Here is a 24,537-nt window from a genome sequence, read left to right on the forward strand (position 1 = left end):
CGTAGCCTCAAGGTTCCAGAAGGTATCTTCTGTCATGCGTCAGGATTTGTTGCATCTGCAGCAGGAAACAAACCAGATAAATTGGAACATTAGGTGGAAGTTGGAAAAGCATCTCGACCAAATAATCCGGTCGCTAGAGACAACATGCAAGCACATCCACGAAACAATCAACTGTTCTCAAAAGATGAAGTCGAAGCTACTATCTCTTGACCGATCATCTTCAAGTCGGATTCATTGCTCGTGTAGATATTTCTATATTATCTCAGAGATATCTTGGTAGGCCAACAGCTTAAGTCATTGCAGCACAGGATTTAGAGAACAAGACCGGGAGACTACTTCAAGAGTCTTGGATGCATCCGCGTCGGATGTTGACCGAGCGCTACGCTGACCTCCTGGGCGAGTCTCCATGTCATCATGGAGCTGACTTGGTGGGGTCCAAACATCTTTTCTCTTGGTGAGTTTATGAATCACTCCGTATACTCTGTGAAGTCTTGGCTTCCCCGCACACGGGTTGATAAGCTTCAGCATCCCCGCTTTTTATGTGGTGCTTATCGGTCGTAATCGGAGATGGCCTTCCCTTACTCCGTACGTAGTTGTCTTTCATATGAATTCAAGCACAAAACTCCACTACGTTACTCGCCCTTCACCAAAAATTGTCTTTTGCAAGATCTCTCTCGTTCTGTGCCTCTTTGTAGCCCCGAGACTTGCCGGCCGACAGACGAAAATAATGCACGAGGGTACTATTGAAGATGACTACGAAACTTTTCAGTGCACAGGCAGAGATGGTGAACTCTTTCTTTCTACATGGGCCGGGAAATATCCATAGTCGAATTGCAGCTCAAGCTTCACGAGCGCAGAATCACACAGATCAAGGGAAGAGCCACTGGTCCTGAGGCGAGAGTTCTACATGCCATAATCTTCAGGGGCCTACGCGCCTGGATTGCCAAAAAATGTGATGTCCTAACGGAGTAACAGAAGGCAGTCGCCTAAGCCAGAAACCTTGCGAGGATTTCTACGAGAAACGAGCTGTTACTACAACTCGATCAATTATGATTTGGCTGCATATCTCCAGATTGCACTGGTGGCTTTCAACGGGTTGCTCGCCAAGGAGTCCCTGTCAGATGTAAAAAGGCTAGATAGCTTTACGCAAGGGAGTGAGCAGCTCTTGTCGTCTGATTTGAGTAAGTACTGCACATGTGTATGAATTGCCAGCGGCAAACCGGAGAGTTCATAGTCACACTTCATGGTCCAGCTTAGAGACTGACAAGAAACCCAAACAGAAAAGCCATTTTCCAGCACCCAGCGAGCTGGAACTTGCGCCTCAAAGGCTCGTCTATCTTCCTGCCAGAATTACCCACCACCTCCGTATTGAAGACCATGCATGTGCTTTCCCTGAAGTTGAACACTTCGGCCACACCATTGAGGTGCCCCCAAAACTCTTCGGCGGGCGCGAGCAATTGTATTGTCTCCGCGAAGGTACCAAATATGATCAGACCTCGCATGGAGAGCAAGCAGAGAGGAGAGTAACTTCGTGGTGGGATGTCGCCTTGTAGCCATGTGTCAACGCATATCTACTATATCCATCATCATTGTAGGAACGGAGGTAACTTCAACCACAGCATGGGGATCGGTTCCCAGCTATGTATTCTACACTTCCAACTCGAAGAGAGGTACCTCTGCTAGAACTGTCCCCAAACTGCCCGCGGTTGATAAGCTATTTAGATGAGAAAATCGCAGGGTCTGGAGTGTCCTTTCTCATGGTTACAAACAACTTAAGGAAACATGACATACCCGTACTTAACAGAAATTTATGATCCACAGGATGTATAAATGACTATGAGATATGTACATTTCATGACATGAGGCAACTGAAAGAGGTAGGAGAAAAAGGGAACAGGGGAGAAATAAATCAGACAAGCGAAACCCTTTCTGAATGGCAGGGAGGAGAAAAGAAAATATGAAAACAAGAGACATCAACAGGGTATTTATTATTAGGAGATGACCCTCAACAGGCCACATGAATCATGGCAAACAGTCTGCCATACCGGTGCCAATGTACCCCGCGCTCGAAGCGCCTCAAGAGACCAGCTTGGATGGTTGTCCATATCTGCCAGCCCAAGATTCATCACAGATAGAGTGGAAGGACAGCCCATTGACAATCAACCGAGCAAGAGGTCAACCATGAGGCCTACCGGGAAAAAAGCGTAAGTGGGTGATTGCCAGCGTTCGGAGTCTTGCGCTCAACGTATGCGGTTGATTTCAACACGAGAAGTCCACTGTGCAGCATTGTTTTCGTAGCAGGCTTCTTGCAGGCTTCTTCTCACATCAAAACAAACCCCCACTGCGATGGTTTGGGTCTGGTAATAGCGAGCACGGCAATCCAAGGGAATGGAATTATACGAATCACGCTAGATGAGGTTGTCAAGATTGATGAGAATGGTCACATCGTCTTCCATGGAAAGAAGCCGTCAGATCCGTAAACGCCGTCCAGAAACCCATAGCCAACGTAACATGCAGGCTCTTAAGCAAATAACTCCAAGGGCGACCCGAGTAATGCTCATAGTCGAACAAATAGGTACGGAAACGAGGAGGCGAAGATTATACAGCGAACATTAAAAAGGCAACCATCCGAGTCTATGGAGATGCCCACCCTCCAGCAACTTCTACCCACTCAGCGAGGCAACTGCCCTGCTTGCCCTCGACATCCACAATATCGGTGTCGCACCTGCAGCGGCAGCCAACACCGTTCTCCTTGACGGGATCCGGGTTGGCCCAATAGTCATCCTCTTCAAAGCGCGCCTTTTCGTCATCGGTCGTCATCTCCAAGTAAGGGATTCGCGGCAGTTGCCGGGCAGGTGCATTCGCAGGGCAGTGCTGGATGGTGGTGTGACGGTAACCAAAATCACGGAAATAATGGATGTCGCCCGGACCCAAAAGAATACCCGCAGCCAGCGAATGAATCGGCGCATCACCCCACTATGAGATCAATTAGCCAAGAACTCGAAGACAACAGCGATCGGCACGTACTCTCTCCATCCAGAAGCCACCACTCTTGTCCATCATATCAAAAAATTCCTCATATTCCTTGCTGCGGAAGAAGTCCAGCCGTGCGATCTCGAAGTTACTCCAGAAATGGCACATGTTGTACTTTTCGCCTTCCATAGCTTCGGGATCAATGTCAGGAACGGTGTTCTCGCCAGGCTCATTCAGCAGAATCTCTTCGGGGAGCTTTTCTTGCTTGACTTCCTCGGGCTTCTGTTCTTCTTCCTCGGGTTTCTCGAGAAACATTTCCCAGAGACCTTTCGAGTCCATGTTGTTCTTGCGTTTGTAGGCCGAGGCATAGCGGAAGATGTTCGGGACAGTCTCGCGGAGCTCTTTGACGGCAATCGTGAAACCGTAAGTTTTGTTGTTTTCAGCCATTTTGACGAAGGGGTCGCTATTTTCCATATTTAGTTTTCCGTCAAGAAATATGCTAAATGTCGAGATATTCTTACTAGGTAATGTCACAGAAGTACTTGATCTCGGGCTCAAGACGCCAGTACCATTCGTACTTCATGAGGAGAGGGTGCTTGTAGAAGTGTCTACGCACAGCATCTATTAGCATGGCGGAAAGTTCCCAAGGAAATTCAGGACTTACCCAGAGTAGAATCGGCACATGTGGTGATAGCTCTCCATTCCACCATACATGATGGCAGCGTCGCCCTGCTTCCTGACACCTTCTTTGGCAACCTCATGATCGACCCAGTCAGGATAACCCCACATGGAATCATCGATCTTTCCGAATTCCACGGGGGCACTGGTGTAGTTCTTAACGGTGGCCTTGAAATCATCGTCAAAGTCGCCATCGTTCAGAAACACGTAAGGATAATGGAACCAGCGGTTGAAGTGTCTCTCGATCGACTTGAGCGATTGGACGACACCTTCCAGTTCTTTATTTCTGGCCAGGACGACGAAAGCAGCGTTTGCGCGAGGGGAGTCCTGCTCTTCTACGGGAAGGCAGCCGGTAGCAAAGACCTTATCATATTTCTCGCTGATTTTTCTGCAGCGACCATACCGTTAGCAACGATCACAAACGAAGCGAGAAGAAGTCGAAGAACGAACCTTATCGAAGGTGGAGTGCCTGCGGGAATCAGGATACCCCCAGGGGACGAAGGATGGCGAACAAAAAGGAGTAGGATAAGAACTATTACAAGACATGGAAATAGTAGAACAAATCCCAGGGGTATCGAAATCGAGGAGTTGCCCTTTAGCCGTATTCTCCGTCTGAAAAAGGCAAATCTGGAGAGATTGCGGCCCTTTTCACGTGAAGAGTCATCTAGGGGCAGACTCGGCGTGGAGGGCAACCATTTTGTGACCCGCTGAACGAGGCCCATTGGTATCAGATGTGTGAGCGGGAGACCAGAAAAAACAGTCGAGGGCGCCGTTATCGAGGCCCGTTGCACTCAGCGAGAACGATCCGTGAAGCCAGAATCGCTATCAAATTGGAGGTCGGGGTGTCGGTGATGAAAGGCAAGCGCCCGCAGACGCGAGAAGTGATTAGGGGAGAAGGGTGTCTCGCAGTCGTCCACCAGCGTCTCTAACAAGAACCCGAAAGACAATTAGAATAAATATAGCGAGAAAAGGCGTCGATTCCGGGTCTAACGAAGCGAAGCGAAGAAGAAGAGAAAAAAAAAAAGAGCGGCCGGAGGGGAACCTCCTTTCTCGCGAACTTTTCCCTCTCAATCGGCGAGATAGAAATGGGCGGGGAAAGGGTTGACAGCGACGCGAAAGACTGTGGTCCGCAGCAATGAGGCCGAAAACACGGAGCCAGTGGACGGGATCATGAATCCAGATGGCGGGCGTGAGGTGAGGCTGGAGGGAGGAGGAGGTGGAGGAGGGAAGGAGTAGCAGGAGGGGGGTTGAGAAGTCCGAGAGCAGCGGGAGGCAAACCGAGCGAAATGAAGGCTCGACAGGATTATTTGGGGATGGGGATGGGCTTTGGGAACTTGCGCCAAGCCTAAGGAGGCGCAAGCGGCTTCCGGGTTCCAGACGGTAATTTACCTGTAAGATCGGGAGTCGCGGCCTGGTGGACACGATAGATACCGTATGCATTTGGTAACAGGCAACATGGGCTGTTGTTCCCCTCTCGTCTCCAGCCAGCCAGCCAGCGATCAAGCAATTGCTGACCTTGCTATCTACTTTACTAGTCGACAAATCACTTCAAGTTAGTAGGTAGTATCTGTTTGGCAGGGTAGTTAATTTTCGCAATTTAGCCATTAGGTAGTAGTTGCCCATTATCAAAGTAAACAATCGGCCAAGTGGTCCTTTTGCTATATCTCCAGCAATCCTCGAGGAGTTACGCAGACTACAACAACGGGTAAGGCAGTGTGGTCCCCCCTGGGTGCATGAAGGACCAGAAGACCCTTAAGCTTAACCTGCAAGACACGTCGACAGACGCTCGATTCTGACCGGATCTAAAGATCAACATTCACCCAGTCTCTTCGATTTCTATTTGTCTGAGATCATGGTAGGAAGCCCCTTCAGACGGCTCTTACTTCGCTTGGCGCAGCCGTCGTCAGAGGTCGACGTAGGGTTAACTTCGTTACCGCTATGCATCGTGTCGACACCTAAGCAGCATAAATAGCTCTAGAAGTCTCTGAAGCTGACGACGCCCGACCTTCGCACGACTTCTCTACGGGCTCAGGCTCGACAAGTCCATTTTCGATGGTATGCATAAGTGCAAGACCTCGTCCCCTTCGCCCTTCCCCCTCCCTCTTGGTGAAGATGGTTGAACCAACCTCTGGTGTTGAGTTACGTTTTCAGCCGGATCAAGGGCCACGATCAGAACTATGCCCACCGTCCCAGTTGCAAATGAGGAATGGGACTACCGCTGTCCCGTTGCGAAATCAACCTTGAGCTTTCATATTTCTCGAATCTCAAAGACCCAGCAGCCAACTGGTTCTATTCATTCTGATCTCACGATAGTCTTTTCTCCTGTCCTGGGATATCGACGGGACTCGGGCCGACACGGCTGGGATGGTCACGTATGGTAACAGTGGGCTTCTGGTGCCCATTGGGGTAATACGTACCGGTAATTTATGCATCCAGAACCCTGAGTTTCCACTGGGACCCACACGTGACTCGGGGCCCTAAGGGGTTTTGTCAAGGTGGCCTTTTAACTATTTCTCTCTTCATAGACCGTCTCTCCAGAATCAAAGGTCCTCAGGAATCTGCATGTGCGTATCTGAGGTGAATGAGATCAATGGTCTCGGACAAGCAACATCGCGCAAATCTCTGAGATCGGATCTAGTACGGAGCAGCTGAGGGGCCACTCCGAGGCTTCGCCCTTGAGCTGTCACATCCAGGGTCTGTCGGCCGGTAGGTCTTTTTCGCAACATTTATGTAGGTACTAGGTACAGTACGCGGAGTCTGCATACATTTGCCGTCCGAATAGCTTAAAGCCTTAAAACCCTTGAAGCATCTGGTGCTGCCATGTTTTGGTCGTCATCATCGGCGTTGCAGTCAAGGCACCTGTAAATCCTGCATACTCCAGCATTCCGCTATGCTTCCCACCGTACGGAGTAGAATGCCTCGAAGTTCGACTCACGGAAGATCGATTGTTTACCGTACTGCAACTACGGAGATAAAGATGATGGACCAAAAATGCCGGGGAAAGTCAATGAGGGACAAAAATTACGAATTTCTTCATGAAGAACCAAACCATGATATCAAGTTATCAACAACCCCTGGACTAGAGTGGATTGGATGGACTGGGGCGTGGCGGGCGGTTTTGCGTCCCACGAGGGGAGGGGGAGAGCGTTTCAAGGCTTAAATGAAATAGATTGCAATAGACCACCCACCACCCCCTTGACTCTTCTCAAACACTCCCTTCAGCAACAGCCATGACAACAATAACTCACGCCTTCAAACTCATCCATCACCACTCCACTGATCGATTCGATGACGTTACTCGTGGTTGGTTCAAGTGAAACTGCAAGAGCTTGAGTCAGTCAAGGTCTCACTTCTCAACATTGCCCACTCCCCACCGTCTGGACTAGAACCCGATGATCGATCTCCCTCTGACTTCTAAGAGTCTAAGTTGCGAACAAAATAGTTCAGTGAGGGCCAAAACGTCCATGCGTCCCGTTGGAAAAAGCAGGGAAAATTGGTACCCCCCTCCCTCGAATTGAAGTCTCGAACTACGACTAAGTTATTAGTAGTAGTTACTCCGTAGTACCTCGTAGATTTTCGGATAAAGTTAGGTATATGATAACCGCCCCCCTTTCCTTCACAAACAAAAAAAGAAAAAGAAAGAAAATATCCTTCTGTCTCTCTTATTCGATCTCTTCCTCTCTTCTTCTCTCTAGGTATGCTTGGAAGCAGATAGTGACTTGGGTTCTAGCTCTGGGTCATGTCATTTGTTGATATCACCGGTCATTGTTGTGGTTGTTGTTCATTCTAAAGCGTTTGTTGTCGCCGCATTCCCTCCTTCGGTCTCGTTGCTTCCCACTGCAACGGACGGACTTGCACTCACTCACTTACTCACTCACTCGCTCACTCATTCGTCCATCCCTCCTTTTAATAACCTCAAGTTCTTCTATGAATGACCTTACGGTAGAGACATTTGGGTCATCGTGTTTCGCACTCACAGTCTCCATTCCCACTGCAACTTGACCATATGAATGACGATCCCCCATCCTGGTCCTATCTGTACATGCGCACCACGACAGTATAGAAGATTCCAACGCTCCTTTTCCTCCGTCGCAACCGTATCCGCCACCCTCTCACCCCTTTGATTGATTCTGGCTGGAATCTCTACATAATCTCAACCCGACCGGTTCGTGAGGCACTATGACCCAGGCTATCTCAACCTCGTGCCCTCCAATAATGGAGGGAAGCGCCCGAGCGCCCGCGATTCATCTTCCCGACGGCAGCGTTCAGAAGTCTTCCACGCTCCTATCGCCGACCTCAAACCCCACTCATTACCGCAACGGTCATGTCAACCTGGATACCTTCTCTCCTGTCAACGAGAATGGTAGTTTTGAGTTCGACCGAGTCCTGAAGACCGGAAAAGTGTTTCGTCGCGTGAAACACAAGCATGTTAGTCGCTTGCCGATTCGACTGGGCTTGTCCCTCACTACCAGACACTAACAATGATTCCCGCGGCTAGGCCTTTAGAGCTTCATGGAAACCTGCATACCTTGTCCTCCGCCCGAACCTCCTCTCCGTGTACAAAGACGAAGAGGCCACACGACTCCGTGCCTCGATCACCCTGTCCGAAGTGACCGCTGTCGCCTCCGTCCGGTCGCCCCGATCGAACCGACAGTACGTCTTCGGTATATTCTCTCCTTCTAAAAACTATCGCTTCCAAGCTGCCACGGACAAGGAAGCCGAGGATTGGATCAGATACATCCGGGCCGAGACGCGCATGGACGAAGACGAAGAAGCATTTTTGGCGCTATCGAAACCGGGGGATGCTGCGGCCGCCAGCAGTAAGCGCCGAGTTTACGATACCACCGATCACTCGGACTTCGACCAGCGCGGACGGCCAAGCTCCCCAGAAGTAGGGGGCGCACTGTCATCGGCGAACAAGTCGAGACGCTTCGCCTCTCCGCACGACCACTCAGCCAACGATATCACCTCGTACTCGGAATGGTCGGACGGGCCAGGAAGCAACACCAGCGTGCGCCTACGGTCCCCGTCGGCGCACAACCGATCTGCATCTGCTATCGCGGAAGGATCGTCCTCGAATGCGCGGGACACGGGCCGGCCCAACGACACTGGGGTTCTGCGTGATCCCGAAAGGGTAGTATGCAACGGGTACCTCCAGTGTCTTCGCATCAAGGGTTCGATGCGCCAGTGGAAGCGATTATGGGTGGTTTTGCGTCCGAGCGGGCTGGGCTTTTACAAGGACGAGCAGGTATGGTCTTCTGATCCGACACGAGTTACTTGGTCGACTAACTTGAAGCCAGGAATATTCCGCCATCAAGATCATCCCTATGTCGCAAGTGATCGATGCCGCCGAAATCGACCCCATGTCCCGGTCCAAGAACTTTTGTCTGCAAATTATCGCGGAAGAAAAATCCTACCGCCTCTGCACGACAGACGAGGAATCCCTGGCTAAATGGCTGGGGTCGCTGAAGAGCATCCTCGTGGCGCGCAAGAAACTCGAACCCGCTCCAGCGGGCGGCTCAGGCACAGCCGGACTGTCCTGAGCAAAGGGGAGAAAGCAGAGAGAAACATCATGAGAGATCATGTAAGAAAGAAAGAAAAATACAGAAAAACAAACGAACAGCAAACAGGGAGGACCAAGATATAGGTTCTATTATTGGGGTCTGACCTGCCAACTACCTACTTCTCTTCATACGCTCTTTTATCTCACCCATTTGAATCGGACTAGTATTTTAGCTATCTTTTACTTTCTTGTCAACTTGAATGTTCCTTATGTGCCTTTCTATGTGATACTATGCAGCCAAGCCTTTGTGATTTGCTAAGCTTTTTTTTATTGGATGAACAATTAGGCTCTTCCTTTCTGTCTCTTGATTCTTGACGAGTTATTCTCCTTTTCCTGGCCTCTTCTTTCACAAACATCCAACCAGCCATTCCTTTATCCTTTTGTTCTGTATTGATCGGACGATCAGAAGAGGGATCTTCACCTCGCTCTGAATGACTACCCTACCTCCCTCTGCTAGTTCCCGTTCCGAGCAGACCACCGTTCAGTCAACCCCTATATTTCAACACCACTCCTTTTGAGTTAGTCATGTCCCGTTGTTATTCCCGGGTTTTGTCCATTGTGCTGGCCTTATGCTATGTATTGGGGTGCCCAGGCGATCTGACTCTGTTGTCTCGTGATATATGACCAATCGAGGTCTGTATTTGTATTTGCGTCTGTCTGTATATCTATCTTCTTTTCAGGTCAATGTTCTCGGGGTATGTATATGAAATTATATCTATCCGATTAAATTCTTTTTCGACTTAGCAGTGATTACTGTGCACCAGATTCTGTCCGCTGCTTCTCAGAGCATGTAGCATTTGAGCCCGTCGCTTACCATAAGCTGCGGCATACAAGCAGTAGTATATTCCCCTGCGCCGTGCGCAATACAAGTCTCCTGGCGGGTGGAAGCAGACTACATACAGTTGCCCTTTGCTTCAGAGCGATAACTTACAAATCAACATACAGTGATATACGAATAAGGAACGAAGCACGTTCCCATCTATCCGTTCAATAGGTTGATTTGCACCTACCGTAACATGAAAGGCACGCACTGGCACGCTAGTAATGTATCCATCCTATACTAGGTAACCACAATAGTTGCCAATTCGAAATGGACGAACCGCCATTCAAACTTCAATCCCAAGGACTCGTGCGTCCAGAGATACTGGCAACAGAGGGACGATCAATCCCGATGAGAGGAACCCTCTTCTCCATCAGAAGGGATAGCTTCGTACCCGGACGAAGAAGCTCCGACAGCATTCCCCCTCCGCCTCCCTCTACTCCTGATGAGGGGGTCAGGTAGTTCCCCTAAATCGGCCCGACTCTCATGATTGACCACCAGAAACGAGCAAAATACCACCGTCGCCCCAACCCAGTACACGGGACTCGCATACTCCCCCTGGATCACCATCTGGCCGACCAGCGACAGCGGGATCGTCAGACTCAGCCCCACCGTCACGACCAGCGGCGTGGTCAGCAGCATCGCGTACGCCCAGCACAGATCCGATAGCAGCGACGCCAGCGCGTTCACCCAGACGATCGTCCACACCCTGGTCGAGTCCGGCCACGCGAGGGGCTCGATTCCCAGAAAATGCAGGACCAAGAAGCCCGGCCAGAGGATAAACATGTTCAGCAGACCGACCAGCCCGAAGAACAGCTGCATGTTGACGCGCGACTCGTCCCCGACCTGCTTTTTCAGCACTATCGTGTACACCCCGTACATGATGGCGCTGAAGGCGGCCATGGCGTCGCCCAGGGCGATTTCCGTGCTGGTTTTCGACGGAAAGGTGCTTTCGCGGTTTTTGTGCTCCTCGGAGGACATGTCGAGGCGCGAGATCAGGATGATGCCCAGCAGGGAGGCGATCACGCCGAGGAGTTTGCGCGCGGTGAAGCGTTCGACGCCGATGAGGGCGCCGAAGATGAGGGTCCAGACTCCTTTGGTTCCGTGAGTTGAGGTTCTTTGAGGGGTTCGTTCGGAGGGAAGTTGATGAACATCTATACGTACCGCTAGTTGACGTAAGGATGGTAGTACTTCCCACCGTCGTATATTGCAGACACGCCATAGCGAAGTAATTGGCCTAGTTTTTTACCTCGTGTCAACCACACGTTCCCTCGCTACTCTCAGCACCCCAAGAGATAGCAGCATGAAACCCCGCACATACCGTAAACTAGAACACACCCATTAGCTTCCGACCTCCAATCAGTCACGAAACCCCCACTGATCTCACACACAGACAACATTGGAACTCAAACTCACCCATAACAAACAGAACTGAAAGCTCAACATCGCAGTCTCCCGCAACCCCAGCCGGGACGAACCTTCCCTCCGTCTCTCAGGGCTACCGCCCCTGCTCCCCGCGTCTTCATCACCCCAGCCCGAGATCCGTCGACCTTGGCCATGAGTATCGTGCGCATCGAGGTGCTGCAGCAAGCTCTGCACCGAGCGGATGCGGCACAGCTTTCCCGCGCGCCAGAGCCTAAATACCCGGCTGGCGATGATGGTGAACAGCGGGAGAATGAAGAGGGATGTGTTGACGTAGGTCACGAAGAAGGGCTTCGAGTACGTGTTGTCGGCGAAGATGGTCTACATGACTCCAATTTAGTGACTTGTCAACACCAACCGATCGAGAACTGGGGGAAGGCCATACACTGGCGAGGAAATTGGAAGCCGTCCAGAGGAAAACTACGATCAGCAGCAGTGCGATCCCCAGAGTCCGTCGGCCTCCCGGGGTCAGCCCCGACCCGTGCGGATGGAACGTGGAAGACTCCATCATGACACGAGGGTGTGTGTTCTCTGACTGAAATCCTCCAGGCAGAAGATGCGTGTGTGCGTTTGCGCTCTCTGGCTCCAAGTAAGAGCGCACAAGAAGGAGGAGAGGGGGCCACGCGCGACTTCGTCTGGTTCCGAGTTGTTGAGATAAGAACTCAAAACCGCCCCCGCTTTGGCGCAATTGCAAAGGCGACGGGCAGTCAACTCCGTAGACCGTAAACGTTGCAGAGGAGCCCCACCGGGTAGGGTCATTGACTTAAGCTAGTCATGAGGACAGCAGGGAGCAGGATAACTTTAGCGGCGTCAAAGAAAAACCAAGCTGATGCAATCCTCAAGCCACCTGATCCAGTACTACTCCTTAGAACGGATGCGGTAAGCAGGGAAGGTTTAGTTCAATAAGTTCAAGATTGTCGGAGAAAGAAAGAGGGCGGTGTAACTCCACTGCCAAGCAATCACGAGATACCAGCGATAAGCACGCGACGACTCACTACCGTCTAATAGTGTAACATGCTGAATTTCCGCCCCCCTCCCAGACTCCTACAGACAAGAGAAAAAAAAATTAGACTAGGAGTAAGCGACAAAACAATAACCGTCAAAGCAATAAAACCCCATGCAAGCAACAATCCAACAAAAAAAAAGACAGGAGCGTGATACATGAAGGGCACCTGCAATGTATATACAGGTGCTGAAGAGGAAAGCCAACTCTCCTCTTTAGGTCTCATCAATAGACATAGCGGTAAGCTAGAGATTGGATTTCGCTATCAGTCGAGGTGCGGGCTTTCTTCGAGTGTAAGACAGGACTTGTTGTATCGTTCAAAATCATATTCTAGCGGTTAGAGTAATCAACAGGCGCAGCCGTCGCGGTCAGCGTCAAGGTGGATGTTGATCGGGTCGCTAAATTCCCCGTTGAATTCTTCTGCTTCTTCTTGTGCCAGCGCGCTGCGAGCAATGACTGCGTGGGACAGGAGTCAGTACGCGGTAGCGCAGACAGCCAACCGGAAACTCACCTTCAAAGGCCTGCTCGACGTTCACAGCCTCCTTGGCGCTGGTCTCGAAATAAGGAATGTTGCCTTTCGACTGGCAAAAGGTCATAGCCCGCTTGGAGGAGATCATCCGTCGGCTTTCCTCCGCATCGATCTTGTTCCCAATCACAACCTGCCAACACATGTCAGCAGCCGCACTTGTGGTCGGATTGTGCATCAAGCACAAGCCAGTAGCTAGCCAGCAGCTTAAACACATATCTATAGGGAGGGATGGGAGGACTCCTTACGAAAGGGAAATTCTCCGGATCCCGAGGGCTAGCCTGGATCAGAAATTCATCGCGCCAGCTGTCCAGCGCCTCGAAACTCTTGGAATTGTTGACATCGTAGACCAGCACGCAGCAGTCGGCACCTCGGTAGAAGGCGACCCCCAAGGACTGGAAGCGCTCCTGTCCAGCGGTATCCCAGATCTGTTCAAACAAGCTGTTAGCATGCAAGTCTCCACAACTGGCAGGGCAAAAGAGCAGAACATGCCTGCATTGTTACCAGACGATCATCCACCAGGACCTCCTTGGTTAGGAAGTCCGCACCGATCGTGGCCTTGTAGCTCGCGCTGAATTTCTTGTTGACCTAATGGGCACGGAAGAGGGTCAGTGAAACGGTTCCGGGGCTGAGACCCATTGCGAGGAGGCTGAGGACGGACATATTGGTTCATCAAACTCGTTTTGCCGACACCACTGTCACCCAAGATGATCACCTAGTAACAGCAGAATACAGATTAGTGATTGCGAATTTTGGCTGCAGGTTGTCTAGGATGTCAGGGCAAGGCGTACCTTCAACAAGACCTTCTTCCGTGACGACATGGTGGAGTTGCTTTTGAGTATTACCGGATTGTATGCGGGATGGGGAGGTTTCCGGCAGATCAGAAGACAGGGGATCGGGACACGGACAGATGCAAATTGGGGGAGTCGAGGGGAAAAGAAAAACAAGAGCGTGTTTATTTTGGAGGGGGGGAGCGTGGTAGAGTGGAGTGATAGTAGTTAGTTAAGTTAGTGGTAGTGTTGGGCCTGGACGGACGGTGAACTGAAGCGGAGCTACACAGTGAGTGGTGGGCCGTCGGCACTCGATGATGCACGAGGCGCCGGGCGGTGGAGATGGCGGTCTGGTTGCAGTCAGCACGCGGAGGAGGTCTTGATTGTTGTTGTTCAAACAGCGGTTGGCAGCCCATCGTCATCACCACCACATTTAGTCCTCATTCCTCGACATGCATGCCCAGGTCTCAAGGGACCTGTAGATGCAGATTGGAGCTAGCTTGCATTTCACATCCATCACTGGACACCTTCACCCTTCAACCTAACGCAATCATGTATCCGTGATCTCTTCCTTTCCCCCACTCCGCCTCATTGCACTCAATAGACCTTATCACACGATCGCTATCTCATGGCCCACTGGCGGGAAGAATACTCCGCCGCTCTGGCAGCTCGCGATCGTCGTGAGAAAGCCAACACAGCTTTATATGATGCTTGTATGCTTGTCCCCAGCTCACCTTTGCCCTCACACCCTTACATTCATATGTAGAACTGTTCTCCTCTCTCCATCTTCCACATTCGCACGCTTTTAGCCCATCCACCATCGCATCCCCATAACAACCCATCCCCTCCCCGGATCACCGAGTAGTTGCCCAACCAATACCACGACCCCATCAATTCAACCACAATCCATCTAACCCAAAGCCCCCACAAAAGATACAAATCTAGCCGATCGAACTGCTCGCTCAGCAACGACAAGCTCAACCAACCCCACCACAAGCACAAGCACAGCCCTCCCCCCCGCCTCCACCACGACCGAACTCTCCAACAGACACTACCATCCCCAAACCCCCAGCAGCACCACCACCACCATCACCAGCACAGAAGAAACCCTTCTTGCAAGCACACGCGCCGACCTTGCCGCCGCACAACGCTCGCGCACCTCGCTCCAAACCCAGCTCACACGCGTCACCGCGGACCTCGACCGCCTGCGCAAGCAATCCACCCAAAACACTAAGCGGATCCAAGCGTCCGAGCAGGAGATAGCGCGTCTGCAGATGCGGCTGAAGGATCGGGATGAGGAGCTGAGGGGGAAGGCTAAGTTGCTCGAAGTATGTCTTCTCACCTGGTGATTGTCCGTTTTGTTTCTCTTTGGAGAAGGGGATTGAGCTGTGGGAGAGGGGGAGCGCAACCCCCGGATATTGAAACGTTCATACTGATTCATCCGGCTTGGATAGGATTTTCAGGACGAAATGGCTACATTGAATCTCCAACTCAACATGGCTGAGGAACGGAAGGCGCACTTCGAGGAGGAAAACATGGATTTGACTCAGCGGTTGCTGGCGTTGAAAAATCAGGCAGCCGATAATCTATATGACAGATCGAACTATTCGTAGATACGCCCTAGTGTTAGAAGACAAAGGAGGTTGAGAGGAAGAAGCAAGGGGAGGCTGCTCGCTTGCTCACGATTCTATTTGAGCCGAATCTTTGAATGGGTAAGATTGCTTTAGCTATATGTGTCACGTTTTCTTTCTATGCACAGATATGATACCCTCTGAACGAGTTATCCACAGTCGTACTTCAAGGTTTTTCCAGACGGAAAATCCAGCTTTCTAGCAGCTAAGGACCCAGCCTGGAATAAAGAGAGACAAGAACTGATTCTGGAGAAGAATAGCAAATGCCACGCTGGTGTAGTATAAATGCCGGTCTTGAAAGAAAAGCAAAACAGTGGTATCATGCCTTGAGCCCCAGGGTATTCATCCCCAAACAGAAAAACAGGGACACCAAGGCCCAGAAAGAACAACCAAAAATAAGTATGTGAAAGGGGAAAGCAAAAAAATATATCACGAAAGTCCAGAAGACCATTGACACAAGAAAAGGGGATGGCAAGAAACATAAATGCATCCGTCGCGGGTCGTTCGTGATGTACCCAGAATTGGCCGTGACAATCATGCGGCAGACATTATCCCTGGCTTTCGACAAAAGCCTTCAGCCGGGAACTGTCCTTCCGAGCAATAAAATATGTGCCTCCCACATCTGTCCAGCTAACGCTATTGGACCAGTAATTCCGCTGTTTGACCGTCAACAGATTGATGGGCGAATTGAGGTTGCGTGCCTGAATCTTGTGGCCTGCGGGTACGAACGACTTAAGTGACACAATCTGGCAGCCCTCCTTCATATCCAAAAAATGGTTGATCAGCTCATTGTTCAATTGCGGGGTGAACGCCTGATTATTTATCAGGACGACGTCCGCACGCTTGAGCACATCGACAATGCTCTGCTGCTTCAGAAAATCGCCGCGGATTAGATGCGTTTTCCCCGGTGCAATGCCCCAGAGCCGGCAGCGGGCGCGAAACTCCGCCTGCTGCAGCTCTGCGAGCTCGCACGCGTTCTGCATCATCTCGCAGCCCCAGCTCTCGCACCCGATCTCTAGCGCCGCCTGCAAAACCACATTGCCCACGCCAGACCCTAGATCCACAAATACCTGACCAGACTTTAGGCCGGTCTCCTTGAAGATGGTGCTGATGAACCGAGGCAGCAGCTCGCCGTACACGTTGTCCGTCCCGTTCTCATACTGCCGCAGCGACTCCACCCGTGGCGAGACAGTGCGCGAGTAGATTTGATTCAGGATTCGTTCCACCAGCGGCAGGTTGAGCCGGCCCATCGAGTCCAGTTTCTTGGCAATGCTTCCGCTGCGCCTCAAGCGCTCGATGGCGTGGTTGTAGTCGGCCACCGTCTCGCGGAACTGAGCTTCAGACGACTGCGCCAAAGCTCGCCGGAGCCGGCGCTTGATCCCATTCGTCTCATCATCGAAGTCGTCAACCTCCTCTTCTGGAATGAAATTCTGCGCCACAATCTCGATGACTTGCACAATATCGTCGATGGGTTTGAAGTCGTCGTTATCCCGAGGAACGACCAGCTTATACCTAGAGATGATTACGAGGTTCCATGTTAGAAGCGCCGCGATTAAACAGAAAAAAAAAATGTGAAGAATGAGACGAAACTAGAGAGACAGTAAACGAAGGAAATTACGTACCTTTCCTTCGGGGAGTTGCTGGGATACTGCAACAGAATCTCCGGCAAAGGCCTCGACGATCCAAACGCCGGCTTGAAATTCCCTTCCTTCTGGGACGAGATGATCTCCGCCGCATGGATCATGGGCAGCCGCCTTACACCACCACCACTACTATCCTCGACAAAAGCCTTCAGTGAGCGTACGCGCCGATGAGGGTCCGGCTCCGCGCTATCCCCCGTCCGAGCACGCTTCCGAACTTCGAAGGAGGAGGCATCCGAGTCGCTGCTGGCGTCATCGTCGCTGGAGGAGAGGCGCAATTCCGGGGTCTGGCGCTTGCGATTATAACTCGTGGAGGGCGTGCCCAGCCGGCGCTTTGAGGACGAGGATAAAAGATCGGCGCGGTCCCTCGAGACAGACCGGCTTGCTGACGACGAGTCTCGAGACTTGAGGTGTGTGGATGGGGTGCGCGGTGAGGGACGGTGGTGGCCTGGCGTATGCGAGGGAGATCGGGAGGCAGAGGTGGGCGGAGGAGCGGTGCGAGTCTGGACGACTTTGCGAATCTGAGGCTTTTTGGGCTGCAGTGAAAAAGCCCCTCCCTTTTGGAGGTGATCGAAAAATCCCATGGAGGGGGAGGGGGTGGGTGGAGGGCGGCGAGCGGCGCGGGTCGCAATTTGCACGTTTTTGTATGGCGATGATGATGATGCAAAAAATACAATGGAATGCGAGTAATGACTGTACAAGTAAGAGCAGAATGACACAAGCTATGATACGGAGTACAACATATGTACGGGGGAATTCTTCCCAAACAGAAAAAGGATAATGATCAAAGAGTGTGTCGATGGTCGAGTATGTAGTGATAGTAAAGTGATATATGCAGATGAATGTACGAGTAAGGTAAAGGAAGGTAAGGTAAGGTTGCCGATTAAACAGAGCGGGCTTGACGGGCGGCGGGCGGCGAAGGATGGAGGGATGAAGGGAAAAATGCCGCGGAGTTCCAGTAACTCCTCCAGTTGGTGGTGGGCGGTGATCGAGTCCCGTCAGTCACACTCCAGCGGGTTGCCGCCCCCGCCACTAAATTAGTTAGGCTAGTACGTAGTTGCCTTAAGTTGCCTTAATGGCCTTAGTGGCCTTAGTGTAATTGGCAGCTGCAGGCCAAGGAGGACTGCTTGCCTGATAGCTTAGGCAGCTTCACGGTGCTACACTGTGGTATACTTTTTCTGAACTGCACCAACTTCAACTAAACTTACTGAGTACTCCTGCATTCTGGGAGCCCCTTTGATTCCACTGTTAATCTGCATACAATCATCACATTCATGGCTGACCAACAACATTCAAGAGGAGAAGACAGAAAGCAATTGGCTGGAGGCCATCTCACATGGCTTGTCACTTCAGCTTTGCCCGAAAGCGTGAACAAGAACCCAGCTGTGACCAGGAATTCCGCACTCTTTTGCCACATCACTATAAATCCAGTGGTATCCGTCAGGAACACATCAAACTGTTGGTCATCCTTGTTTGTGGGCGAGCCATCACTCGTCATCATCTGCTCACAGCATGCGTGTTCACGTTGAACATGCTGAGCTTCAGCATCGTGTCGGTTGATCTCGGCCATGAGATCGACCAAGGTCGGACACGGGTTGAAGAATATCCGTTGGCCAACATCTAGGTACCACACGTCCTATGGAGGTGATGTAACGGGCAAGGCTTCTGATACTGGTTCTCCCGTCCAATAGAAGCTGCATGCTGACATCGATCTGGAATTCGTGTGAAATGTAAGAGGCGAGTTGCATCATGTTCACTGAATCTAACCCAGCAGATTGTAACAGCAGATCACTCATTCCACCAGGTTGCTGTGGCTGATCCGGCCAAGGATAACGCCTCGTCTGCAACTTTCTGACCAAAGTGTATGCCGGCTGCTCGGTCTTTGGTATATATTGACTCGGATCGAATCCATTCGCGGATTGTTTATCATCACGTACTCCGTCCATCTCTACGAGGAGCAGCTTCCTGCCAATCTCAAGCAGCTTCTTTGGGTCCGTCGTTCCTGTGATAGTGAACGGTAGTCCTGGCACAACAAAAAACATCGTCGGAACCATACACGTAGGCAAATGAGAGACCAGTTTATTCTTCAGTTCATTCGCCATGGGAAATCTCATGGGCGCGAACGGCGTGCTTCTGTCGTCTCCGGAGATGCTCTTGTCCATCTCGGTCAACGCCATTAACACGTCCAGAACCTTTCTAGCCCTCAGGAATAACTGCTGTGGCCGCCGCCCGGCCTCCTTCGGTCGATTGTAAAAAGTCTAAAACATGATGTTCAATCTCCTCAAGCTGGACGCGTTATCCCCAAAGTTTCACCTGGTTATCCCTACGGCTGAGTCGAGTCGAATCGAGCATTAATACATTGCATGCCAAGTTGCACTTCCAGCGAAAGTGCATAGGTACCGAGCCACTCCGGCTCACAGATCTCATCCCAGATACCTAAGCTATCCTCGACAGGGCTCGTATTCTCGGGCTGGACAATGAGTCATGTCTGAAATGTACATGCCCTTTGACCCTCCGGGCAGGTTTTGGCAATCCGGAAAAGGCCAACTCGCTCAAATGAGATCAGGTTTTTTGCCTGCTGCAGTAAGGATGCGAGATAGTCAGAAGCCCTCTGGACCCGCGACATTCCGATATATAGTGGCACCGTTGCAAGCGTCGGGCCGATCCCTTTGTCTATACCGCGAGCAGGCGCACTGCGTCCTGAAGTAGTGATACCAAACACGACATCGGTACAGTTCGTGGCATAGCTGACGCGCAAAGCCCGGGCTGCACGAACTAGTGTAGAACACGTTACGTTTTGTGATGACAGTGATCTGAGGCATGATAACGCCTAAGTGATCTCGCGCTTTACCAGTGGCTGCAGCTTTGACCATGGAAGAGCCTGAAATGGAGCGGCGTCGCAGTTGGCGAAGGTATCGCGCCAGTATTCATCCATCCTCTCATGGTCCTGTCTGCTGAGGTGCTCCATGGAGGCCCAAAATTCGTGCTCAGCTGGACTAGCGGGGATAATCCTCTGATGTATCCTATTAACCCGATCCATCATCAAAGACCAAAACCAGCCGTCATATATCGCGTGATGCAGGGTCTAGGCAAACCACCGGCGCGCGCTGGTGGGCTCGGTGATAATGGCATACTGCGCAAGTGGTTGTCCAAGCTGCATGGGAACTTGGCTGTCCTTCTCCAGATACTCCTTCAATGTCAAGCCATAGCTTCACCTGATCCCTTTGTTCAATACCAATTGCAGGAATCCCAGGTCGCGCTTCTGCACGATCACAGTGCGCAGTATCGGTGTCATGCGAGACAGTCTCTCCCACGCATTGCAAAAGTCACAAGTGACGACTGAAGAATGAATTTGCAGAGTGCGCTGCATAATAGATTGGCCAGGGTGCTTCAGTGACAAAGCAAGAAGGCCTTCTTGGAGGGGTGAGCAGGGCCAGGCATCTTTTACAGCGGCGAGATCTGGTCAGCCAGGAACTAATAGTATCCATGTTGGTCTTCCCGATCAGTGAAAAAGAGTCGAATCACGTTCTGACTCTCTTCAACAGATCGATACTCGGCTGACCAGGCTTTGCAGGGTTGGATGATGAGGGACGTCGATACTCGGCGGCGGCCACGGCTGGCTCACAGCCAAACACGATCTCACCATCGACAATCTCGTGAATGTTGAGACTGTCACAGCCGACGGCTCCATCCACCGAGCCTCTGATCATGAAAACGCGGATCTCTTCTGAGCAGTCCGCGGCGCGGGGGGTCCAGATGGGTGTGGTCAACTGCTCCCACGTCGAGGGTGAACCCCCAGCCGCACGTCTGGAGCGGACTGTTGACTTTCGGGTCTGAGCATCCCGAGCTTATAACTGTTGCCAACGAGTTCCATGCGCAAGATAATCGTGAAAACCATTGCTTGAGTATCGGCTTCGGCCACACACCTCCCCATCAGACCAGCGACACCCCCCCCCCCCCCCCCCGGGGGCCGGACATCAGACACAAATCCTAAACGCAATTCCCCTCTACCACGGGCCCGAACCCAACGCGAGAATCTACTTCGATGGCTTACTCCGCATCGGACCCCCGCTTACAGTCTCCACAGGGCTGATGTCAATTGCGCAGGTGAATCTTAATATGGAGGTGGGGCCGCTGAGGCCGGTTTTGGCCTACGGGAGCAATTTGGAGAGATTGAGGCGTGTCAAGTTGAAGTCTGATCCGGGGAATATCTTTGGTACAGGGCATGAGGTCTTGGGAAGAGTCATTCGGGGGCTTTTTGTGTCGATCATACGGTCTGACAACTTTTGAAGGACCGCGGTGTATATCAAGTGTCTGAGCCGTTATGGATAGGCTGCAGAATACTCTGGAGATGTCAAGCACAAGGACATATCATCAATTCAATGACTATCTCTTCGTTGCGTATACCACACGCTCCAGTCAAGTACACCCTCCCTTAGCCTTACCTTTTCTTACAACTTATCACTTGGTTTTCTTGCATAGATGATACTAGACGGTCCAGCAGACTTCAACAGCAGGTATCTGATATTTTGAGGGGTATTTACAGAAGATCTAAAGTCCGAAAAACCAACATGCCTCTATTTCTGCTTCTTCTTCGCAACCCGCTTCTGCGCCCGGATATCCTTCTTCATCCGCGAGTCCACAATCTTGTACCGACCCTTGACGCCCTTGGGACGTCCCGAGATACCCCGGTTGGCGCCCTTGGCCACCACCAGTTTGACCTGCTGCTTGGGCTTCTTCTTCGCGGCGCGGGCCATCAACTTGGCAATCGACTGCGCCTTATCGCGCTCGCTGAGCGCCTCGTCGTCCGCCAGCAGCGCCGACTTCTTGCGCAGCTTCTCCAGCCGCTGCGCGGCCTTGAACTTCTTGCGGCCCTTGGCCTCCATCACCTTTTTGATGGGGCGGGCGTTGATCGCGCGCCACTTCTCCTTGATGGCCGCCGCGGCCGCCTTGGTGATGGGTCGGTTCGGGGCGCTGTGCTTGCCCTCGTCGTCCAGGAACCATTCCGGCAGGCCGTCAACGTCCCGGAAGGAGTATCGGTTGAACCCATCGTCGATCACGTCGCTCTGTTTCTTCTCGCCGGTGGCCATCTGTTGCGCCAGAGCCATGGCTTCTGCAGTGATGATGTCGATGTCTATAGGTCCGGATGTTAGTGTCCCTGGCAGCACGCTCGGGGAGTTGCTTTTCAGGCCGTGTAAACTTACCAAGCTGCCCGTTCGCCTTTCGTGGCTCGTCGAGCTGCACAGGCTCCTCGTCCTCGGAATCTTCGGCCCTCTTCGAGTTCTTCGTCTGCTTCTTCTTGCGACGGTTGTCGATCTCGACAGCACTGTCCTCCTCCTCGGACTCGTCATCTTCTTCGTCTTCGTCCTGCTCGGACTCTTCGGACTCGTCTTCCTCGTCTTCTTCTTCTTCTTCCTCCTCCTCGTCCTCTACGTCGTCAATATCCTCGAGACCTTGGAACATATCCTGGTCGAAGAATAGTGCGGCGTGGTTGGAGAGCGAACCGGACTTGGGTGCTTGAACACCAGCAGCCTCCGCACTGGCATCTTCCTCCTCATCGTCGCTATTTTCCTTGTTCTCATCCGAGAAACCGTCCCATTCGTCAGCCTCGTAACCCTTTCTGGCTTTTTTGGCGCGCAGCTTCGTGTCCTTGTTCTCTTTGTGTTCCTGGTACTGCTCATACAGAGAATCAAGCTCCCGCTCGAGGCGGTCGCCCTCCTCATCGCTCTCTTCGTCGGACTCCTCTTCGCTCTCACTTTCACTCTCGAGCACAACCTCCTTGCCAGCTGCAATGACATCACGAGCATTATTCCGGTCGATAGGCTTGATGGAGAAGGTGGCATCCTCACCGCTCGGGCCCACCTGTTCCATACCGATATCCATGGGCGTCGTCATGTGCATCTGCAGACGGACAATTTCCTTGCGCTTCTTTTCGTTCTCCTTGCGGCGTTCCTTCTTCATCTTGGCGGTCTCCTTCTCACGGAGGCGGAGCAGCTCTTCCTGGATGGCCAATTCATCATCCATGGGGGCAATCTCCGCCACTTCCTCGGCTTCCTCGTCCTTCTGCTGCTGGCCCTTCTTCGTGACCAGACCGAACTTCTCACGGACCTTAAGACGCCACTTGAGCAGATTGCGGAATTCCTTCTTACCCAGCACCTTCAAATCGGCACAGCAGGTGCGGATCTCGTCCGTGGTCTCCTCCAGTCGATCCAAGGTGGCAAGTGCGAGGTCCCCGCCCGGCGATTGTGTGAAACTGAGCTTGTTATATGAACCGAGGATGGCGATCGGATCGGTGGTATTGATGAATTCCGAGACGGAGCATTCCTTGAACTGGGTGTAGTCGCCCTCTTCGTAGCCTTCTCTCTTTCTCTTCTTCTTCTCGGGGTTGAAGACCTTGGCCTCGTTGTTGGGGGTAGGATCCGCGAGTTCAGCGAAGACGTGCTTGGGGTCGAGGAACTTCGGGTCGAGGTGTTTGGGCGCCTTGTAACCGCGGCAGACGACGAAGATTTCGGCCGACACGTTACGCGAAGATGGGGGTTTCGTGGCCTCGACCGAGGTGAAGAGCTGCTTGAACACCCATAGCAGCGGGTTGTAATCCTTCGACCGGAAGACCTTGGTCACGAATGTACCGCCCTCAGCCAGGAACTCCGTGGCCAGCTTCATGGATTGCAGCACCAGCTCGGACTGCGAGAAGGCATCCTGCGCCCACGCCGTACCAACGTTCGGAGCACCGTCGTGCAGCACGGTATCCGCCTTCCAGTGCTTCAAGTGTTGTCGGAGCGTGGCGCGACACTTGTCGGTGGTAATATCGGCTTGGAAGGAAATCACGCGGGGGATGGGCTTGATAGGCGCGAGATCGACACCGACGATGATACTCTGGGCGGGCATGCATTCTGCAGCAACTTGACACCAACCCTGTTGAGCGAGAGCGTCAGATCAGTGGCAAGATACAAAGAAAATCGTCTAGGTAGTGGATGGGTGGGGTGCACTTACACCGGGTGCCGCGCAAAGATCGATGAGAACCTTGCTCTTCTGCAGGAAACCATATTTCTTATTGAGCTGGACCAGCTTGAACGCGGATCTGGCTCTGTATCCCTTTTCCTTCGCAAGGCGATACCACTTATCCAAACGACCTTTACCGTGCTGGTTGTTGTCAGTACAAATTTGCCGGGCTGGTGAGGTGACGAATTCCACCATACCTTCTTTTGGATCGCCATTGTGACAAGCAGATGGTCGAGGTAGTCTCGACTTCAGAGCTCGTACTGGCGAAAGAAAAGAGAAAAGAAGGGTTGGTAAAGAGACAGAAAAGTTGGGTTGGAGCAACTGTATGCGGCGCGGGAAAAAAAAGTTATCGGACTTGGATTGATTTCCGGCCGGGGGGTGCCTCAGGCTTCTATACGGCCTCGAAACAATGAAAAATTTCCCCTTTCTCCGCTTTCTCTGGGTGTGGCGGTGCGGATGCGAGCCACATCCCGCCAGGGATATTGTTTGATGGCTTTGTCTGACTCTGC

General features: G+C 52.0%; 7 protein-coding genes across 7 annotated transcripts; 2 read left to right on the forward strand and 5 right to left on the reverse strand.

The window, feature by feature from the left end:
• Positions 1 to 2,634: 2,634 nt before the first annotated feature.
• Positions 2,635 to 5,595, reverse strand: BP01DRAFT_383470 (glycosyltransferase family 15 protein; the record flags this gene model as incomplete). The annotated part of the gene is made up of 6 exons (XM_025577427.1): positions 2,635 to 2,976; positions 3,028 to 3,436; positions 3,495 to 3,581; positions 3,638 to 4,039; positions 4,102 to 4,120; positions 5,535 to 5,595. 6 exons carry the CDS (start codon positions 5,593 to 5,595, stop codon positions 2,635 to 2,637), a joined length of 1,320 nt encoding a protein of 439 aa, XP_025430575.1.
• Positions 5,596 to 7,617: 2,022 nt separating this feature from the next.
• Positions 7,618 to 9,300, forward strand: BP01DRAFT_69450 (PH domain-containing protein). Its single transcript, XM_025580033.1, has 3 exons — positions 7,618 to 8,079; positions 8,150 to 8,899; positions 8,952 to 9,300. The coding sequence occupies exons 1-3, from the start codon at positions 7,831 to 7,833 to the stop codon at positions 9,192 to 9,194; spliced, it is 1,242 nt and encodes a 413-aa protein (XP_025430576.1). The 5' UTR covers positions 7,618 to 7,830; the 3' UTR covers positions 9,195 to 9,300.
• A 697-nt stretch (positions 9,301 to 9,997) lies between these two features.
• BP01DRAFT_357586 (DMT family transporter) lies at positions 9,998 to 12,343 on the reverse strand. Its single transcript, XM_025575227.1, has 5 exons — positions 11,842 to 12,343; positions 11,451 to 11,777; positions 11,356 to 11,361; positions 11,199 to 11,271; positions 9,998 to 11,128 (listed from the first exon to the last, which is right to left on the reverse strand). Exons 1-5 carry the CDS (start codon positions 11,965 to 11,967, stop codon positions 10,377 to 10,379), a joined length of 1,284 nt encoding a protein of 427 aa, XP_025430577.1. The 5' UTR covers positions 11,968 to 12,343; the 3' UTR covers positions 9,998 to 10,376.
• A 56-nt stretch (positions 12,344 to 12,399) lies between these two features.
• On the reverse strand, positions 12,400 to 13,821 carry rab7 (Rab family GTPase YPT7). The gene is made up of 6 exons (XM_025575228.1): positions 13,777 to 13,821; positions 13,647 to 13,700; positions 13,478 to 13,573; positions 13,234 to 13,413; positions 12,971 to 13,118; positions 12,400 to 12,915 (listed from the first exon to the last, which is right to left on the reverse strand). Exons 1-6 carry the CDS (start codon positions 13,804 to 13,806, stop codon positions 12,806 to 12,808), a joined length of 618 nt encoding a protein of 205 aa, XP_025430578.1. The 5' UTR covers positions 13,807 to 13,821; the 3' UTR covers positions 12,400 to 12,805.
• Positions 13,822 to 14,280: 459 nt separating this feature from the next.
• On the forward strand, positions 14,281 to 15,651 carry BP01DRAFT_69520 (ATG16 family protein). Its single transcript, XM_025580034.1, has 3 exons — positions 14,281 to 14,468; positions 14,689 to 15,083; positions 15,210 to 15,651. Exons 1-3 carry the CDS (start codon positions 14,384 to 14,386, stop codon positions 15,366 to 15,368), a joined length of 639 nt encoding a protein of 212 aa, XP_025430579.1. The 5' UTR covers positions 14,281 to 14,383; the 3' UTR covers positions 15,369 to 15,651.
• Positions 15,566 to 17,708, reverse strand: dot1 (histone methyltransferase DOT1). The gene is made up of 2 exons (XM_025580032.1): positions 17,009 to 17,708; positions 15,566 to 16,898 (listed from the first exon to the last, which is right to left on the reverse strand). Exons 1-2 carry the CDS (start codon positions 17,608 to 17,610, stop codon positions 15,935 to 15,937), a joined length of 1,566 nt encoding a protein of 521 aa, XP_025430580.1. The 5' UTR covers positions 17,611 to 17,708; the 3' UTR covers positions 15,566 to 15,934.
• Positions 17,709 to 21,545: 3,837 nt separating this feature from the next.
• spb1 (rRNA methyltransferase spb1) lies at positions 21,546 to 24,370 on the reverse strand. The gene is made up of 4 exons (XM_025575229.1): positions 24,226 to 24,370; positions 24,020 to 24,169; positions 22,231 to 23,941; positions 21,546 to 22,160 (listed from the first exon to the last, which is right to left on the reverse strand). The coding sequence occupies exons 1-4, from the start codon at positions 24,241 to 24,243 to the stop codon at positions 21,604 to 21,606; spliced, it is 2,436 nt and encodes an 811-aa protein (XP_025430581.1). The 5' UTR covers positions 24,244 to 24,370; the 3' UTR covers positions 21,546 to 21,603.
• Positions 24,371 to 24,537: the final 167 nt, after the last annotated feature.

The sequence above is a fragment of the Aspergillus saccharolyticus genome, assembly GCF_003184585.1.
Source record: "Aspergillus saccharolyticus JOP 1030-1 unplaced genomic scaffold BP01scaffold_19, whole genome shotgun sequence".
Classification (NCBI taxonomy): Eukaryota; Fungi; Ascomycota; class Eurotiomycetes; order Eurotiales; family Aspergillaceae; genus Aspergillus; species Aspergillus saccharolyticus.

Excerpts from the sequence above, each read along its gene's own strand:
- rab7 (XM_025575228.1), bottom strand. The coding sequence starts at position 13,806 with ATGTCGTCACGGAAGAAGGTCTTGTTGAAG. Across the intron at positions 13,701-13,776 it reads GGAAGAAGGTCTTGTTGAAG|GTGATCATCTTGGGTGACAG; the intron begins GTACGCCTTGCC and ends TGCTGTTACTAG. Across the intron at positions 13,414-13,477 it reads ATCGTCTGGTAACAATGCAG|ATCTGGGATACCGCTGGACA; the intron begins GCATGTTCTGCT and ends TTGTTTGAACAG.
- BP01DRAFT_357586 (XM_025575227.1), bottom strand. The coding sequence starts at position 11,967 with ATGATGGAGTCTTCCACGTTCCATCCGCACGGGTCGGGGCTGACCCCG. Across the intron at positions 11,778-11,841 it reads CTTCCAATTTCCTCGCCAGT|ACCATCTTCGCCGACAACAC; the intron begins GTATGGCCTTCC and ends GGAGTCATGTAG. Across the intron at positions 11,129-11,198 it reads CATCCTTACGTCAACTAGCG|GAGTCTGGACCCTCATCTTC; the intron begins GTACGTATAGAT and ends ACGGAACCAAAG.
- spb1 (XM_025575229.1), bottom strand. Across the intron at positions 23,942-24,019 it reads ATCTTTGCGCGGCACCCGGT|GGTTGGTGTCAAGTTGCTGC; the intron begins GTAAGTGCACCC and ends CTCGCTCAACAG. Across the intron at positions 22,161-22,230 it reads AAAGGCGAACGGGCAGCTTG|ACATCGACATCATCACTGCA; the intron begins GTAAGTTTACAC and ends CCGGACCTATAG.
- BP01DRAFT_69520 (XM_025580034.1), top strand. The coding sequence starts at position 14,384 with ATGGCCCACTGGCGGGAAGAATACTCCGCCGCTCTGGCAGCTCGCGAT. Across the intron at positions 14,469-14,688 it reads CACAGCTTTATATGATGCTT|ATACAAATCTAGCCGATCGA; the intron begins GTATGCTTGTCC and ends CCCCCACAAAAG. Across the intron at positions 15,084-15,209 it reads GGAAGGCTAAGTTGCTCGAA|GATTTTCAGGACGAAATGGC; the intron begins GTATGTCTTCTC and ends CGGCTTGGATAG.
- dot1 (XM_025580032.1), bottom strand. The coding sequence starts at position 17,610 with ATGGGATTTTTCGATCACCTCCAAAAGGGAGGGGCTTTTTCACTGCAG. Across the intron at positions 16,899-17,008 it reads AGCAACTCCCCGAAGGAAAG|GTATAAGCTGGTCGTTCCTC; the intron begins GTACGTAATTTC and ends AATCATCTCTAG.
- BP01DRAFT_69450 (XM_025580033.1), top strand. The coding sequence starts at position 7,831 with ATGACCCAGGCTATCTCAACCTCGTGCCCTCCAATAATGGAGGGAAGC. Across the intron at positions 8,080-8,149 it reads GTCGCGTGAAACACAAGCAT|GCCTTTAGAGCTTCATGGAA; the intron begins GTTAGTCGCTTG and ends TCCCGCGGCTAG. Across the intron at positions 8,900-8,951 it reads GCTTTTACAAGGACGAGCAG|GAATATTCCGCCATCAAGAT; the intron begins GTATGGTCTTCT and ends ACTTGAAGCCAG.